We start from the raw sequence: 18709 nt of genomic DNA, 5'->3' as shown, positions 1-18709 counted from the left end.
AAGAGACCAAATGCGCCTAAATTTGGATGTACCCTCTGAATTTAAGGTTTACATATGCGAATTAGTTTTTAATATTTATCATTTTGAATATATACACACACGCACACACTTTTTTTCATAGTTTTGCCTCTTCTACTCAAGTGCAACTTCAATAAATCCTACTTTGTTCACTCTGACCGCCAATAATTGTTTTTTTTAGGTTAGTTATCCAAAAACTGGATATGTTACATGCCAATTTTGTCTGTTGTTCGAATGTATTATGTTTGTTCTTTAAAAAAGCGGTTTCTTAAAAATGCCACTTTTCCCCATTCATTTTGCATTATATGGCTAATGCGACTCTTTTACTTAAGTGTGACTTCTTAGATCCAAAAATACAGTACACGCACACAAAGATGGAGAAAAAGTGTGTTTGTTAAAGTAGGAGGAGCACCTGGTTGACTCTGCGACACAGCTCGCCAATTTTCCTGACCAGCGTCTGATGCAGCTCTAAACATTCGGGCAGCTTCTGCCGCACCTCCCCGTGGTCCCGCTCCGTTTCCTCGCCGGGGGAGGGTCCCGAGTCCCCGGCGACCGGGCCGGGGCGCTTGCGCTCCCAGCGGCAGTGCGAGTAGACCTTGACTCGGTCCTGGAGGATCTGGGCCAAGAGCCAGAAGTCGGGCACGGGCGGGCTCCGGCCGTCCTGCTCGTCCTGGACCACGGGGCTCTCGCACTCCGAGTCGCTCCCGTCGCCGTCGTATCCTTTGGGGCGAGAGGCGCGAGGGGGAGGAGTTAGGCCGGGTCCGAAGTGAGCCACGCACGCGGTAGGTTGTTGGGCCGGCGCTCACCTCGCGTGTCGGAATCCAAACTTCCTTGGCTGGAGACGAAGCTCTGCACTCGACTTGGTCGCAGCTTGCCGATGCCTGTAACGACCGCATTGACCAAAACGACATAGTTTGGGCAAATCCGTTAGAGGAGGGCTGGCGGACAGGGAAGGGCGATAGATGTCCAATTGGATCATGGTAGTGAACCAGTTAATTAAATAAATGGATATTTGAACATATTATTTGAAATGATTCCGCTTAAAAATGAATATACATTTCTTTTTTTAAATCACACACCATTGAAAATCAATCAACCCAACCAAATAACTATTAGCAAGTCAATTTCTCTCATTTTTGGGTGTTTCTCACATCTTTTATACAAAATGGGGACACTGATCCTTTTTAAAGGGTTTAGTTAGTCGTTTGTTGGGGGAGAATCTAAGAACTGCTCTACTTTTCAAATTCAAGTTACAAAACATGTGGAAGCAATTCCCTTTGTAAAAAAATTCAAGTTACAAAATGTTGTGGCGGCAATTCATTTTGTAAGTAGAGGTACCATCGTATTTGTTAGTTGGATCCAATATGGCTCTTTCCAGATTTGGCTTTGCCGACCCCCGAGTTAACCCTTCCGGCGCCAGCCTTTCTCAAGATCCAAAAAATGACTCACTGTGAGACGCGGACGGCACCGACTCGGCCAGGCTGACGCAAGACGAGCTGTCGGCCGGCGAGGCCACGTCGCCCGAGAGCGGGAGGCCCGCCGAGGCCGGCGCCCGCTCGCCGTCGGTCCCGCAGGCGTCGTCGAACGCGGCCTCGGCTCCCAAGTCTTCCCGTTCGTTGCCGCTTTCCGACACGCTGTCGGCCACGCGCGCCACACGCCGGTGCAGCCGGCTCAGCGACACGTAAAAGAAGCCGTCCCGCTCGGCGTTGAGAACGTAGCCGGGCAGCGCCGTGCGGCGGAACTCCTAAATTGGGGCAAATCGTGACTGGACGATTCGCCAAAAGATGTTTCGCCGACGGACGGTTCGCCGAACGGACGTTTCGCCGAAACGGGATTCGCGCGCTCGCCCTGCGCTGTGTGTACATGTTTTTCAACCTCGGCCCACGGGCCATATACGGCCCGTTACAGATAACATTCATTTAGGAATAACAAGGGCATGTACTGCCCCCCGCTGGACATATTTCTAAATACAAGTACATACATACTACAATGTGCTGGCAATTTTTTACATTTTTTATTTTATCCTTGCGTTTAAAGTAATAGCCATTTGGACACGCAATGTAATTTATCAAAGCTGGGGATTGATGTCTGACACCGAGAAAAACAACAACACTAGAAGACTTATGTGAAATTCTAAGTGCTTTGGACAGACTAGAGGGCTTAGAGAACAATACCTGAAAATGCCATGGAAAACACTTTGACTTCTAGTTTCATTTGAAATCATTTCCCATTATTTTAGGATATATATATTCCAAATGATTTGCTGAGAACCTTCATTCAAAGATTAATCTCAACGTTTTCTATGCTGGTGTAAATTTTCTGGAGTAGGATTTCTGGATTTACAATTTCATGACAGTAGTACTTACTGTTACTACTACTTTATTTTCTCTATTTCTTCTGTCACCTACTGTTCTGCGTGATCTCCAAATGGCTACTACTTTAAACGCAAGGATAAAATAAAAAATATCAAAAATTGGCAGCACAGTAGTACGTACTTGTATTTAGAAATATGTCCATGCCCTTGTTTTTCCTAAATGAATGTCATCTGTAACGGGCCGTATATGGCCCGCGGGCCCAGGTTGAAACACATGTACACACACGATCCAGGGGTGGGGCGAGCGTTTCGGCGAAACGTCCGTTCGGCGAAACGTCCGTTCGGCGAAACGTCCGTTCGGCGAAACGTCCGTTCGGCGAACTGTCCGTCGGCCAAACGTCTTTCGGCGAATCGTCCGAGTACCGGGCAAATTCGAGTTAGAGATAGGGGCGGATATCGACGGGCGAGGGGAGCGACTCGCCTCCTTGAACTTGCCCAGCGACTGCTCGGGTCTGAAGACGAACTGCAACGGGACGTCCTCGCCGCGACAGTGCGGGCGTCCGGCCGAGCGGACCACGTGCTGCGCCACCGTGAGGAGCGCGGGGAGCCCCACGGAGCGGCCCCGACGCAGCGCCGACACGATCTCGTCCTCCAGGAGCCAGCGGATCTGAACGAGAGGGAGGAAGGAGATGGCGGACATTTTGGAAAAGGCAGATTTTGATGTCAGTTTTTTTTTGTTCGATCGTAGTTTTCCGTGCTTTTAAACATAGGTCAGATTTCTGACTTTGTTCCCAGAATTCAGTTTAAATTCTGATACTGAAATGAGAATTTGAAGATGAGGGCTACAGAAAGAGGAGGGCAAGATTTATGATTAAGGCCACTGAAAAAAATGGCAGCCTCATTTAGTCTTTGTACCCAGAATTTTGATTTTAGAAGTCGGAATTCTGAGAATAATTCTGCGATTTGGGCCACCAGAAGAAAAAAAAAAAAGGTGGCCAAGATTGGGATGTTAATCTCAGAATTCTGATCTTAAAGTCGGACTACTGAAACGTGACTTGTCCACTTACTTCGTCCACGGTGGCCAGGACGGCCATCTTGTGAGGGAGCGGCAGCTTGGACAGAGGTTCGCCGCCAACCCTGAGGGGCCACAAAAAGCACCCGTGAGCTCAAATCCCAACCCGCAAGGGATCCAGCCCTAAAAAAAAAAACCCAAAGAGATCCGGTTTTGACTCACGCGTGGGAGTGGTCCCCTTCCAGTCCCTCCAAGGCGGCCGACAGCTCCTCGTCCGAGCGGTACGACGACGGCTGCCCCGGCGAACGGTTGAGGGAGGCGCTGCTCTCCGACGCGTACCTGTCGTGGTGGAAGTCGGCGGCCGCTTCCGTCTCCGGGGGGAGCGTCAACACCAAGACGTCCAGCGTGACGGACAGCTCGTTGGGGTCCAGCCGCTCCGAAGCCCCGCCCTCCTCCAGGCAGGAGACCAGCTGACCTGAGGAAGTTGCCGTCCTTTATCAAACCCGTACTCTGGTTAGACGTTTGACGCATTTGGTCGCCGGCCACCGTTCCGTCGACACCCGATGGATTTTGGTTTGACGGATCGACGAGTGTGGCCTTACTGACCGAGACAGGCGTGTGCGGTCGTTTAGTCGCCGGTCTTTTGGTCGCCGTCTTTTGGTCGCCGGTCTTTTGGTCGCCCCGACCGCGACAATGGGCGACCAAAAGACCGGCGACCAAAAGTTGTTTTACCTTGTTTTGTCGCCGGTCTTTTGGTCGCCCCGACCGCGACAACGGGCGACCAAAAGACTGGCGACAAAACAAGGTAAAACAACACGGTCTACGCATTAATAAAAGCCAACAATGGCCATGAGCCGTTTCACTGAGCCCACGTGTGAGTGTAGAAGAGTTTGTATGTACATGCGCTGTCCCTTTAAGAAGCGACGTCTGTCAGGGTCTTAGCAAGTAACAATATAAGTCGGGGAAATTTGGAGCTTTTCTTTAGCCTAATAATTACTAGGGCATTAAGTATGACTAAATAGTCATTGGCAGTTTGTATTTAGGGAATTTGAGCAACGATTTAAATGGTAGTTATCAATAATCTTCCGGGCGACCAAAAGACCGAGTACCGAGACAGGTGGGCAAGGTGCGGACGGGCGTGGATCCGTGGCAGCTCTTGCCGCTCAGCGAGCAGGTGACGTGCAGGAAGAGGGGCGGCAGGTCCATCGGCGGGGCCTCCAACAGGGAGTCGCCTTCGTCCAGGATGCTGAAGGAGTCCCGGTCCGAGTCGGAGCGCGAGCGCCCCTCGCCCTGGCCGCTTCCGCCGGTGGGCCGCTCCTCGTATTCCACCACCAGGTCGGTGTCGCTCTCCGTGGCGACGCAGCCGTTGGACGAGGTGTCTGCCGGGAGAAGCCGTCACACGCCACCCGGGAGGTCCGGCGGCGGCGGCGGCAGTGGTGGTCTCACCATCCTCGGCGGCTCGCTCGGCCTCCCACGTCGGGTGCTCGCCGGGCCTCGCCTCCGTCTCGCCCGGCTCCGAGTCCTCCTGTGGAAGGCCGGCATTTGAAGAGGAAAGCTTCAAATGGATGTTTTATCTCTAGACCACGTGTCAAAGTGGCGGTCCGGGGGCCAAATCTGGCCCCCTCCACCTCATTTTGTGTGGCCCGGGAAAGTCAATGATGAGTGCCGACTTTCTGTTTTAGGATCAAATTCAAATGAAGAGTAGAGATGTATATTACATTTCCTGATTTTCCCCCTTTTAAATCAATCATTGTCATTTTTAATCGATTTTTTCCTGTGTTTTTAGTTCAAAAATCATTTTGTAAAATCTAAAAATATATTTTAAAAAGCTCAAATAAACATTGTTTTAGATCTATAAAAAACGGAATATTCAGGGCTTTTAATCCAGTTCTTTTAATCCATTGATTAAAAAATATCAAAATATTAGATCTAAAATGGTTAAATTTCCTGATTTTCCCTTTTAAATCAATCATTGTCATTTTTTTGTGTTTTTAGTTCAAAAATCATTTTGTAAAATCTAAACATATATTTAAAAAAGCTCAAATAAACATTGTTTTAGATCTATAAAAAATTGAATATTCAGGGGTTTTAATCCATAATTGTAATATTTTAATCCATTTTTTCTGTTTTTAGTTCAAAAATCATTTTGTAAAATCTAAAAATATATAAAAAAGCTAAAATAAACATTGTTTTAGATCTATAAAAAATTGAATATTCAGGGATTTTAATCCACTTCTTTTAATCCATAATTGTAATATTTTAATCCATTTTTTCTGTGTTTTTAGTTCAAAAATCATTTTGTAAAATCTAAAAATATTAATATAAAAAGCTCAAATAAACATTGTTTTAGATCTATAAAAACGGAATATTCAGGGCTTTTGATTCAGTTCTTATAATCCAATTAAAAAAACAAAAATCTAAATATTCTATCTAAAATGGTCCGGCGGCCCACGTGAAATGGAGTTGACGTTAAAGCGGCCCGCGAACCAACCCGACCGAGTCTGACACCCTTGCTCTAGACGCAGACTTCCTCACCTCGGTCTTGCAAGACGGCGGGCAGTAGAAGAAGTAGTGCGGATTGGAAGGCACGGGCTTGAAATACTGCAAGACGATTCCCGTGAACTTTTCCTGCGGAGGCCCAAGCGTCAAGAGACGCAAAGGAACGGACGTGGTGGACCGGCGGCGCCACCTTCACCTGGATGATTTCCCGCACTTGGGGCCCCACGTCGCAGGCGGGATGAGTTGGGAGCCGGTCCAGGGGGAACGCCGACGCCGAGGGCGGCCGTCCCGGGGATTCCTCTCGTCTGGCGTCTCCCTGCTCAAAACTGGATTCCATACAGAAAAAAAAAAAGACTCTAGCATTGTAACCACGTAGACAACTACTATATAGATTAGGCTTAAATTTGTCAAAAATGGACAGACGGTAAACATCTCCTGATTTCTGTCACGAATGAGGTAAAGCAGGGGTGGCCAAGTCCGTTCCTGGAGAGCCCCTATCCAGTCTGTTTCCCTCCTCTACCTACCTGAATCAAATGATCAACTCATCAGCAAGCTTGATACCGATCCAGATGATTTGATTCAGGTGTGTTGGTTGTTGGAATTATTGTAAATAAGTTATCCTGCTTCTGGTTTAGAGTGTGAAAATGCTTGCTCATATAATTTAGGGTGTCCTGAGGCCTGGAGGAAGTTTCACCTTATTCAACAAAGAGGAACTGCTCCAGGGGTCAGGCGCCTGTTTGAACTATCGTGTGAAGATTACGGGAGAAGGGGAAAGAGAATGTAAAGTGTTACCTTGAAAGAACATGTGGTCATGCAACAAAGACCCTTTTGTAACTGGGAGATAACCCCCTCTTTCCTTTGATCAGCTTGAAACTTCCTGTAACTTGGGGACTCCCGAAACACAATAAGAGACAAGGCGAGAGGAGACATCCTCAGAGTGTGTCGGAGGATTGCGACCGAGCAGTCCCCGACCCTCTCATTGCAAATAAAATTAACTCAATTCTCTGTGTTTTCCTTCTTTCAGATTGGTGATACAAATGTCTGGTGTTTAAACCTAACATTGGTGGAAGGAGATATGGAAAACAGACCAGAGACCGGATAGCGGCTGGCTCTCCAGGACCGAACTTGGCCACCCCTGAGGTAAAGCATGCGATTTCTACGCTCGCTGGGGTGCTCCTACCTGGACAGGGTGGTCACGGCGTCGGCCCGGTCCTCCTCGGGGTCGCCCACGGTGAAGGCGGCGGCGGGGCTCCCGACGAGGCCGCCGCCACCGCTCGCCCCGGAGGTCCGGAGGTGGCCGCACAGAGTCTTGAGGAAGGCGGTGATGTCGATCTCCTGCAGGGACTCCTCGCAGTAGTCCGTGGCCATCAGGACGTCGTGGGAGTCCACGGCCAGCGACTGCTGGAGGCTCCCGTAGACGGCTGGGGGGGGGGAATGGGAGGGCCCAGTGAAGGCGGGTTCTAGTTCTAGTTCATTCTAGCTCAAGGCAACATGACGAGGACCCAAAAACATCTAAAAAAAAAACACGGTTTGTGACGCTTTACCTCTGGCGAAGCTCTGCTGGTAGTGCTCCTGCAGCAGGGCGCAGTAGTGGGCCAGCTCCTTGTGCTTGTGAGGCTGCGCCAGGAGCTCGGTCCAAGGTGACGACGGGCCGCCGACGCGGTCGTGAGACGGCGATCTGTCGGGACGGGGGCGTGACCGTTTAGATCACATGTGTCTAAGTGGCGGCCTGGGGGCCAAATCTGGCCCGCCGCCTCATTTTGTGTGGCCCGGGAAAGTCAATCATGAGTGCCGACTTTGTTTTAGGATCAAATTCAAATGAAGAGTATAGATGTATATTACATTTCCGGATTTTCCCCCTTTTAAATCAATCATTGAGTAAAAGAGTATAGATGTATATTACATGTCCTGATTCCCCCCCTTTTAAATCAATAATTATATAGTATATATATATATATATATATAGTATATATACTATATAATATATATATATATATATATATAAATATATAGTATATATACTATATAATATATATATATAGTATATATATAAATATATAGTATATATACTATATAATATATATATATAGTATATATATATATATATATATATATATATATATATATATATATATATATATATATATATATATATATATATATATATATATATATATATATATATATATATATTTATATATATATATATATACACACTTCAGAGACATGCTTATTTATTTATATATTTATTTATTAACTTACTTATTACCTATCTATTTATATCTAAAATGCCTTTCCTATTTCTGCATCCTCACCCTCTTGCTACTGTGACAACGAAATTTCCCGAATACACGATGAATAAAAATTAAAAATAAATAAAAAATGTCATTTTGAATTCATTTTTTTCTGTGTTTTTAGTTCAAAAATAATTTTGTAAAATCTAAAAATATATATAAAAAGCTCAAATAAACATTGTTTTAGATCTATAAAAAAAAACGGAATATCCAGTGATTTTAATCCAGTTCTTTTAATCCATTAATTAAAAAAAAAAACTAAATATTATATCTAAAATGGTCCGGCCCACATGAAATGGAGTTGACGTTAACGCGGCGCGGGAACCAACCCGAGTCTGACACCCTTGGTTTAGATGAATTCAATGCTTTTATCTTCAACCTACAAATTAGCCCTCGGCTACAATCTTAGATATTTTAATATATTTTTTCATTAACAGGAATAGAAATATGTTCGTTAATATGTGCTGTCCCTTATTTAAAAAAATCAAACTCAAAGTCTCTTTCGTTTGGTGACTTCAAAATGTTAGTTTTCATTATTTTCCAATGTATTTTTTTTAAAATGTAGTTTCCGACCAATTTCATCTGCCATTGACAGCAATAGAGGTCCAATAATAGTTTTGTTTTTTTAAACGACTATTTTTTTTAATTTAAGATTTCCCCATTTTTTCTTGTATTTTTACAATTAATCTCTGTTGACACACCTGAAGAAGATGTCCCTGGGTTGACGATTGGGGGCGGCGGGGGGGTTGGGGTGGACCAGTTGCTGCTTCAGCAGCTCCAGGCTGCAGTTGTACACGTAGACGGGACACTTGAGGTGCGTGCCGGCGTTCTGCGGGGAGAGGCGGCGGCCCAGGAGGTCCCCGGCGCCGTGCGCGTCGGACCGCTGCGGCTCCGCCTTTTCGCCCAAATCTGCAAGGCGACAATTTTGATTTAGAGATGGCTTGGGAGGTCCATACAACAAGTGGTAGGCTCAAGTTATTTTTAACACAACAATGAAATCACTTGTTAGAAACAACACCACATTTTTTTGGTTTACACACTTCTTGTATCTTCGTTACATGGCCCTTAGCCTTGTGCTTTTCTTTCGCCAATAAATTGAATTGAATTGAATATCATTAAAAAAATAAAAATTTGTAAAATAGGTATGTTTAAGATAGGAGTATGAAATTAAAAAGAGGGGAATATAAATTAAATTAAAATTAATGAATGGTAAGATTTATCTGATATTTAAAAAACAGTTTTCATTTTTACATTTTTTATAGAGAAAAAACAAAAAAGGAATGAACAAAATAGGCTTTTTAAAAATTTAAATATTCAATTGAATTATCTTTTTAAAAGAATTTACCATAAATATTTTCTCTTTTTTTTTTTTTTTTTATGAAAATCCTGTCTGACCTGGGCAGTTGTTGATAGAAATTTAGTAAACCCATTTTTTTAAATTGAAAAAAAAAAAACATGAAAATCCTGTCTAACCTGGGCAGTTGTTGATAGAAATTTAGTAAACCCATTTTTCTTTTTTTATTGGGAAAAAAAAATGAAAATCCTGTCTGACCTGGGCAGTTGTTGATAAAAATTTAGTAAACCCATTTTTAAAATGAAAATCCTGTCTGACCTGGGCAGTTGTTGATAGAAATTTAGTAAACCCATTTTTCTTTTTTTATTGAAAAAAAAAAAATGAAAATCCTGTCTGACCTGGGCAGTTGTTAATAGAAATTTAGTAAACAACCCCCCCCCTTTTTTTCTGACCGGAATCGGGCGTGCCCGGCCGCGTGCTCTCCCAGCCGTCCGACGTGGGGACGTCGGGAGGCCCGGCCGATCCGGACGGCGTCAAGGTGTCGTCCTCCTGCGTGCTGAACCGGCTCAGAGGCTCCGCCCCCGAGCTCATCAGCATCTGGATGTCTGCGGAGTCAAAATAAAATGCAGGTCGTGCGCGGGCTCAAACTTACGGCGTTTTCTCCCCAAAAATGTGGCGGCACCTGCGAAGGTGGCGGGCAGGAAGGTAAGCAGGATCTGCTGGGAGCCCGCTCGCTTGGCGTAGCAGCGCCACCGGGGACACGGGGCGCTCCGCCCCGCCGGCCAGGCCCAAGGCCAAGGCTCGTCCGACGCCACCTCGGCCAAACTCTGACGGTCAAAACGTACCGATCAAAACTTCCAGCGGTGCGGCGCCGGTAGGACAAAATGACATCGTTGGCATAGGCAGGGTAAAAAAAAAAGGTGTCCCCGGATAGGCTCCGGCACCCTCCGCGACCCTTGCGATGATACGCGGTTCCGAAAATGAATGAACAGACGTGGAATCTATTTGAAGCAGGAGGGTGGGGGACAACGAATGCTCGTTATCAACATTGGTTCATTCGCTGCCAACCTCCCACTTCAAATGGCTTGGACGCCCAGTGCCGTCAATTGAGTGAACAGCAGAAGATTGGATATTGATAGAATAATTTTTGAAAAATGGGTTGACTACTAAGCTTGTTATGATTTGATTTCGATATTAATGCCCTGACTTTGATGGGAAGGTAGCCCCTGCCCCTGCCAACATGGCCGCCCTGAAGCAGGTTTGCAAAGTTTACAAAAAGAAAATGTGAGCGCAGGGAAAGGGAATTGTTCTGTTTTGCTATCGTTCTTGAATTTCTTTGTTGTCCGACATGGCTCACGTTAACTTTTGTTAGCGTTCTTTCCGACGGTTTACAGCACATGTGTCAAAGTGGCGGCCCGGGGGCCAAATCTGGCCCGCCACATCATTTTGTGTGGCCCGGGAAAGTCAATCATGAGTGCCGACTTTCTGTTTTAGGATCAAATTCAAATGAAGAGTAATGATGTATATTCAATTTCCTGATTTTCCCCCTTTTAAATCAATATTTTTCATTTTTTAATCCATTTTTTCTGTGTTTTTAGTTCAAAAATCATTTAGTAAAATCTAAAAAAATATATATAAAAAGCTAAAATAAACATTGTTTTAGATCTATAAAAAACGGAAAATTCAGGGCTTTTAATCCAGTTCCTTTAATCCATTTTAAAAAAAAAATTCTAAATATTCTATCTAAAATGGTCCGGCCCACGTGAAATCAAGTTAACGTTAAAGCGGCCCGCGAACCCACCCAAGTCTGACACCCTTGCTTTACAGCCAGATTTTAGTAGCAACAATAGTCTCTTTTTTTTGGACGGTAAACATTTCTCAGAGTTACCTGCAAAGTGCCGGTGGATTCGGTCATCTCATTACCGCAGGCGGCGAATTGAAAGGAGGACGTGGCTTCCGGTCTATCCGGAAGCCTAATAAATTCTTCCGCTAGGGGGGGGAAGAAAAAAATTCAAAAATGAAGAACGTTAGGAGATAGACGGGATTGGCGTAAGGTTGCCCCTCCTCACCTATGATGACGGGCGGAGGGAAGGGATCAGCGTGGCCGTCGCGCCGGCGCCCCAGGACGTGGCGCGCGAAGGCGGCGTGGTCCTCGCCCGCCACGGGGATCTCGCGGTCGCTCAGCTCTTGCTCCAGGCTGCCGTGGAAGAGGCCCAGGAGCAGCTCGTTGGGCAGGGACGGGCCACCCGGGTGCTCCTGGCGCTCCGCCTCTGGAAGATGGAGGAAATTTACCACATCTTTAGGGCTGCAAGTATTCCAAAATAAATCATTTAAATAATAAAAGAAAATATATTAATATTATTAGTATATTTAAAAAAATAAATTAGAAGTATTAAATCACTTAAATGTATAAATATATTTATGAATATAAATATTTGAACCGTTGACGTCAAAATCCTCATTGTCACCCTCTAAAGCACAGGTGTCAAAGTGGCGGCCCGCGGGCCAAAAGTGGCCCGCTGCATCATTTTGTGTGGCCCGGGAAAGTCAATGATGAGTGGCGACTTTCTGTTTTAGGATCAAATTAAAATGATAGATATAGATGTATATTATATTTCCTTATTTTCCCCCTTTTAAATCAATAATTGCAATTTGTTGAAACCATTTTTTTCTTTGTCTTTTTAGTTCAAAAATCTTTTTGTAAAATATAAAAATATATGAAAAATATTTTCAGTTTTCCACACTAATATGGAACATAATTTTAAAAAAATGGTTTCCTTTTGAAATGAAAAACAAATGATTAAATACATGATTTTCCCTGACTAAGAAAAAAAGCTCAAATAAACTTTGTTTTAGATCTATAAAAAACGGAATATTCAGGGCCTTTGATCCAGTTCTTTTAATCCATTTATATAAAAAAAAATCTAAATATTATATCTAAAATGGTCCGGCCCACGTGAAATCAAGTTAATGTTAATAAGGCCCGGGAACCAACCCGAGTCTGACACCCTTGCACTAAAGAGTAACTACAACTCATTTCTTTTTGTATCTGTTAAGCCTTTTTTTCAGATTTATTTTTACATGGAAAAAGGTTGTACTATTTAGGTAATTTTAAAATATTTTTTAGTACATTTTCTTAAAGGTTAGGGGCCTATCAATGAAGTGGTAGGTAGTCAGGGGGATGGAGAATGGGCGGCTACCTGTGCTGAAGGTGAGGAAGAATAGCTCCACCTGCTGGCATTTGGGCAGAAGCTGGATGAGATCAAACTGGAAAGGCACCATGTGAATGTTCTCCTCCGAGGCAGAAGAAGAAGCGTCTCCTGAAAGCACCAGCGATAAGAACGACCGTGGCCAAAATCGAGCGAAGGAGATATTTTAGATACTACGGCACAGGTGTCAAAGTGGCGGCCCAGGGGCCAAATCTGGCCCACTGCATCATTTTGTGCGGCCCGGGAAAGTCAATCATGAGTGCCAACTTTCTGTTTTAGGATCAAATTCAAATGAAGAGTATAGATGTATATTATATTTCCTGATTTTCCCCTATTTAAAATCAATAATTGAATTTTTTTAATCCAATATTTTTTCTTTTGTGTTTTTAGTTCAAAAATCATTTTGTAAAATCTAAAAATAAATATACAAATATTTTCCGTTTTCCACTTTAAAAATTGTTTTTTGTTTCCATTTGAAATAAAAAAAACATGATTAAAAGACATTTTACATTAATAAGATATCTATAAAAACAGACTATTTAGGGCTTTTGATCCAGTTCTTTTAATCCAATTTAAAAAAAATAGAAACATCTAGATATTAGATCTAAATGGTCCGGCCCACATGAAATGGAGTTGACGTTAATGTGGCCCGCGAACCAACCCGAGTTTGACACCCTTGTACTACGGGCTCACCCGTGACGTGTCGGTGGTCGGGGGGAACGTGGTACGTTTGCTCCTTGTTTTGACACAGCTGACTCAGGTATTCGAACGTCATCAGGGTGGACACGCAGGTTAAATCTCTGGGGAAGATCTGAGTGGGAGGGACAGAGAAAAATCCATCTCAACTTTCGGGGAAAGCCAGAAGCGCTTGCAAAAATAGAAAAGGGTCGGCGTCGCTAACTGTCGGCCATTTTGTTGGACAGAAGATTCAAATGAAGCCAATGGGATGCCAGCGATCATTCATTGAAAGGTGACCATTCAGTCCATGCATTAATGTATTCATTCGCAGCCTTTGACAGAAATATTTCATGCTCACGTTTCAGTGCCATTGACATACGTGGACGTCCAATCAATTTGGACCGTACAAAATGGGTCAAATGATTACCGCCGTCAATGAGAAAAGAACAATCTATAGTAAAAATTCAAAGGACACGCTCCGTTGACTTTGACTCTCCATATTTGTCCTGTCCCAAGATGGCCGACAAACCGGACCACGAGCTTTAGATGCCAAGGAACTCACGGCCCAAGGCACTTCCTGGTAGCCGAGCCCCCGCAGGTGTCGCCGCTGCTCCGATTGGTCGGCGACGGCGCCGCTCTGAGGCTCCACCCAGCACTCGGTCACCAGTTGGAGTTCCGTTTCGGCGTCCGCCGCCTCCACGTCGGCGTCGTTGTCGTCGTCCGTGGAGAAGCTGTCGGGGGTCCGACGGGTTGAGCTCGAGAAAGAGAGGGTCTGGGGGTGCGGTGGGGTTTTTCGGGGATACCTGTCCTTGGTGGAGGTTGCGTGAGGCGGGAAGAGGATGTACTGCACCAGGCACGAGTGGTTCTCTCGCTCCCAGTCGGGTGACGTTCCCTGTTGTTTTAGTCATTTGACGTTAGCGCACAGGTGTCAAAGCGGTGGCCAGGGGGCCAAATCTGGCCCGCCGCATCATTTTATGTGGCCCGAGAAAGTATATCATGAATGCCGGCTTTCTGTTTTAGGATCAAATTCCAATGACTATAGGTGTATATTATATTTCCTAATTTTCCCCTTTTTGAATCAATAATTTCAATTCAACCGACTCGAGGTTGACACCCTTGCGTTAGCTCATTCGAAACGCGGCTAAACTTCAAATGCGGCCTATTTGGTGACATTTGATTTGATTCGATTTTTTTTTTACCTTCATGGGAAGCTCGACGACCATGTTGACGATGCCCTCTCCGCTGGCGGCAAAATGAAAACCCTCCGACAAGCGGATCCTTCAAAACACAAACATAATAAAATTATTAGATTTTTGGGCTTCTTGATAAAAAAGAGAACATTGGCTGGATTTCCCTTCTAATAATTAAAAATAAATAAAAGTTCATTAAAATCAGATTTTCAGCTTTCTATAGAATTTAAAATAATGTCAAAATAAAACATTATTAAACAACAAAGCCATTATTTATAGTGTTTTTAATTTTGAATAAAAATGTAAAATATAAAATAGAATATTTACTATTACTGTGCCTTTAATGACCTTCAATTTTTTTAACATTGAAAAAAATGATTGCAGGTAAAAATGTACTTTTAACTAAGTGGCGCCAATTTGCGGTGATAAGTGGGGAAACTGTTTTGGAGTACTTAAACCCCCCACAAAAAAAAATTACCGTATTTTCACGACTTTAAGGCGCACTTAATAGTCTTACATTTTCTCCAAAATAGACAGGGCGCCTTATAATCCAGTGTGCTTTATATATGGGAAAAAAATTAAAATGTTTCATTCATTGAGGGTGCGCCTTATAATGCGGTGCGCCTTATAGTCGTGAAAATACGGTAAGTAGTTTTAGTCATTTGGGACTTTAAAAACTTTCAAAATGTGGACAAATACATTTTTAAAATCCAATCTTTTAACGACGGCGCCGTCCACTCACTCGGACAGCACGGCCAGGATGTTGGCGACGGCCTGCGTGGCCACGGCGGGCCCGCCTCCGCTCTGCGGCGCCCAGACCCAGCGGCGGTGCAGGAAGTATCGGGACAGCGAGGCCAGCGTGGACGAGGCGGCGCGATTGGCCGCCACGTTGAGGGGCGCCCCGCCTCCGGAGGGCCGCGAGGAAGCCGGGCTCCCCGCGCCGACGGCGAAGGGGCTCCGGAAGTCCAGGGGCAGCTTGTCGTACCTGCGGGACGGACGAGGAAATGAGCGGCGGCCCGGTGGCCCCGCCTTTTTCCCCCCCGAGCGCCGACCTAACCTGATGAGGAGCTTCTCCAAGGGCTTGTTGAGGATCACCACGCACGGCCGGTCCGACAGCGCCGGCTTGGGGGCGGAGAGAGCGGGGGACTTGGACGGCGAGGGCTGAGCGGCCGGCGCCCCCGCCGAGGCCTTCCTCTTGGTTTTGGGCGTGGCTTCTTTGCTCTGAACGCGGTGCGGGAAACGCAGCTGGAGGATCCGCTGCCGGAGCTCGTCCACGATCTGAGGAGGTGGGGGGAACGGTGGATGAGTGGGACGTCGGGGCCGTCCGTGTCCGGACCAGGGGGAGCTTCCCACCTGGTTTCGGACGTGCGCCGGCGTCCCGATGGGGAAGCCCAGCCGCAGGACCATGCAGGGAGCCTTGGAGATGAGGCGAACCAGGTAGAAGGAGGTGGGGGGCTGCTCCGAAGAACTGTGGGGGGTGGGCACGGCGCCAAAAAGACAATTTAGCCTCATGAAATGCAAGCAAACCTTCTGCCTTCAAAACCAAGCTGTTTTTATTTTTCAAGCAAATATCAGACAAGTCATTTGCTCATTTCCCCACACTGGTTGCGTTAAAAGAGGCCCCCGCATGTGGAAAAATACAGGAAATCATTGGATGACCTGCATGAGCAATTCTGCCGTCGGTTTAGTGATTTGGGAAAAATTGACAGCTGGTGTCATGTCATTTTTTTCTGTTTATGTTTCATATGTACTGTTAACGGATGCAGTTTTTTATATGTATCGTATCTTGTGCTGACCCGGCCCGTCTGTCAAATTTTTAAAGTCAATGTGGCCCCCGGGCCGAAAAGTTTGCCCAACCCTGCCTTTTACAGATAGCTAAAGCCTAAAAAAAAACCTTAAGTCGCAGGCCCAGTCAAACTCTGGAAAAAGATGAATCTTATAGTCCATAAAATACAGATGCCCACCTGTATATGAGTTTGACGTAAGAGTATCCCTCCACCAGCACGAAGCTGCTCCAGTCCCTCAGCAGCGAGGTCAGCGCCGAATGCGAGATGCGACACTGGACGGTGCTGTAGCGCCCGTTGTTGCCCGCCGCGTGGACGTGCTTCGGCACCGGCCTGCCGACGGAAAAACAGACGTCCAATCACCGATACGCGGATATGCTAACCACGCAAAACCTAGACAACATATATTAAAGCAGGGGTGTCAGACTCGGGTTGGTTCGTGGGCCGCGTTAACGTCAACTCGATTTCATGTGGGCAGGACCATTTTAGATAGAATATTTAGATTTTTTTTTTTATACATGGATTAAAAGAACTGGATTAAAAGCCCTGAATATTCCATTTTTTATAGATCTAAAACAATGTTTATTTGAGCTTTTTTTCTTAGTCAGGGAAAATCATGTATTTAATCATTTGTTTTTCATTTCAAAAGGATACCTTTTTTTAAAAATTATGTTCCATATTAAAGTGGAAAACAGAAAATATTTTTATATATTTTTATATTTTACAAAAAGATTTTTGAACTAAAAAGACAAAGAAAAATGGTTTCAAAAAATTGCAATTATTGATTTAAAAGGGGGAAAATGAAGAAATACAATATACATCTATATCTATCATTTTAATTTGATCCTAAAACAGAAAGTCGGCACTCATCATTTACTTTACCGGGCCACACTAAATGATGCGACGGGACAGATTTGGCCCCCGGGCCGCCACTTTGACACATGTGCTTTAGAGGGTGACAGTGAGGATTTTGACATTAACGGTTCAACTATTTATATTCATAAATATATTTATACATTTTATGTAATTTAGTATTTATATATTTTTTAAATATATTAATATGAATATATTTCTGTTATTATTATAAAACAATTTTTTGGGCTTTTACAAAATGATTTTTGAACTAAAAACAGAAAAAAAATGATTAAAAAATTACAATTATTGATTTAAAAGGGGGAAAATCAGGAAATTTAATATACATCTATACTCTTATTTTGAATTTGATCCTAAATCAGAAAGTGGGCACTCATGATTGACTTTCCCGGGCCACACAAAATGATGCAGCGGGCCAGATTTGGCCCCTGGGCCGCCACTTTGACACATATTGTATTAAACCCTCAACCTCGGTCGGAACGGCGAGGCGTGTTCATTTGAATGATTTATCTTGGAAAAAAAGAACGTATGGAACGCCGACGGCCGTGGAGAAACCCCGACGCGAAAGCGCGGCACCCCCACTCACGTACACGTCGTGTTCGAGGATGACGGCGATGCGGTGCATGTGCAGCCAGCGCTGCCAAAAGTTGGCGTCCATGGAGAGGATGGGCTTCCAGTAGGAGGCGAACTGAGACTGCGACGAGTCCTTGGAGGCGCCGTGCTGTAGTGACAGAACCTGGGCGCCGCCAAAAAAAAGGGAGCGCGCCGTCGGCACTCGTGCTGCGGCGGGAGCGGGCGCTCGCTGAGCCGAGACTCACCGGGGTGCTGGATCCGGGCGGGATGTAGAAGAGCGGGACTCCGTTCTTGGTGCTCTCCGGGATGTTGTAGTTCTCCGGGAGCGAGTTGAAGGACTGGAGGTGGACCAGCATCTGGTCCGTCTGGTTGATGCTGGAAAAGAGGGGGCGGTGGTCAAATGGGGCGGACGTCGGCACCGACCGCCGCCGCTAACCTCTGCAGCGTGTTCCAGAATCGGCGGATGACCGAGGTGCGGTAGGGGCTGGTGATGGGCTTCCTCTGCGTGCAGCTGATGTCGTGCAGGATGTCGTAGCTGCCCTCCATGGTCACCTCCACCCGGGTGACGCGCTTTCCCGGGTCCAGGGGCCACGGGGCCGACGCCACGTACTCGATGTGCATGTTGTGCTTCCACAGGAGCACCAGTTTCACCTCCAGCTGGCTGCCACCTGAAAGACGGGCAATCCAGCTGTCAATCCTTCAACCAATCATTCATTGCCAGGGACAAATTAGCTTACAATTAGCCTAGCATGTGTGTTTTGGAGGTGCGGGAGGAAACCGGAGTACCCGAAAAAAAATCCAACGCAAGAACACGCAAACTACACACAGTGAGGACCCGCCTGGGATCGAACCCTCGACCCCAGAAGTGGGATGCAAAAGTGCTAACCACTTTTTCACTGGGTATATTTATGAGAAACAAATATTTTAACGTCAATTGTTCGAAAACTTGTTTTGTGCTGCGCAACAGATTA

General features: G+C 45.4%; 1 protein-coding gene across 4 annotated transcripts in view; it reads right to left on the bottom strand.

Moving 5' to 3' along the window:
• The window catches only part of szt2 (SZT2 subunit of KICSTOR complex), a 44796-nt gene that overhangs the window by 21176 nt on the left and 4911 nt on the right, over positions 1–18709 (bottom strand). For all 4 annotated transcript variants that reach the window (XM_077607672.1, XM_077607673.1, XM_077607674.1 and 1 more), the window contains exons 10-38: positions 18175–18406; positions 17984–18113; positions 17756–17901; positions 16473–16625; positions 15862–15976; positions 15566–15786; positions 15251–15493; positions 14518–14596; positions 14122–14210; positions 13881–14049; positions 13334–13451; positions 12632–12751; positions 11501–11701; positions 11320–11420; positions 10114–10258; positions 9884–10036; positions 8839–9046; positions 7388–7521; positions 7024–7264; positions 6040–6169; positions 5880–5972; positions 4791–4869; positions 4454–4723; positions 3567–3819; positions 3400–3469; positions 2814–2999; positions 1468–1762; positions 825–899; positions 431–738 (exon numbers count right to left, since the gene is read on the bottom strand). In XM_077607672.1, coding sequence (XP_077463798.1) covers positions 431–738; positions 825–899; positions 1468–1762; positions 2814–2999; positions 3400–3469; positions 3567–3819; positions 4454–4723; positions 4791–4869; positions 5880–5972; positions 6040–6169; positions 7024–7264; positions 7388–7521; positions 8839–9046; positions 9884–10036; positions 10114–10258; positions 11320–11420; positions 11501–11701; positions 12632–12751; positions 13334–13451; positions 13881–14049; positions 14122–14210; positions 14518–14596; positions 15251–15493; positions 15566–15786; positions 15862–15976; positions 16473–16625; positions 17756–17901; positions 17984–18113; positions 18175–18406 — 4757 coding nt within the window. The remainder of the gene's footprint in view (positions 1–430; positions 739–824; positions 900–1467; positions 1763–2813; positions 3000–3399; positions 3470–3566; positions 3820–4453; positions 4724–4790; positions 4870–5879; positions 5973–6039; positions 6170–7023; positions 7265–7387; positions 7522–8838; positions 9047–9883; positions 10037–10113; positions 10259–11319; positions 11421–11500; positions 11702–12631; positions 12752–13333; positions 13452–13880; positions 14050–14121; positions 14211–14517; positions 14597–15250; positions 15494–15565; positions 15787–15861; positions 15977–16472; positions 16626–17755; positions 17902–17983; positions 18114–18174; positions 18407–18709) is intronic.

This window comes from Stigmatopora argus, chromosome 8, assembly GCF_051989625.1.
Source record: "Stigmatopora argus isolate UIUO_Sarg chromosome 8, RoL_Sarg_1.0, whole genome shotgun sequence".
In the NCBI taxonomy this organism is placed as follows: Eukaryota; Metazoa; Chordata; class Actinopteri; order Syngnathiformes; family Syngnathidae; genus Stigmatopora; species Stigmatopora argus.
The sequence above is the reverse complement of the archived record's forward strand: the minus strand, read 5'-3'. Positions and strand labels throughout refer to the sequence as shown.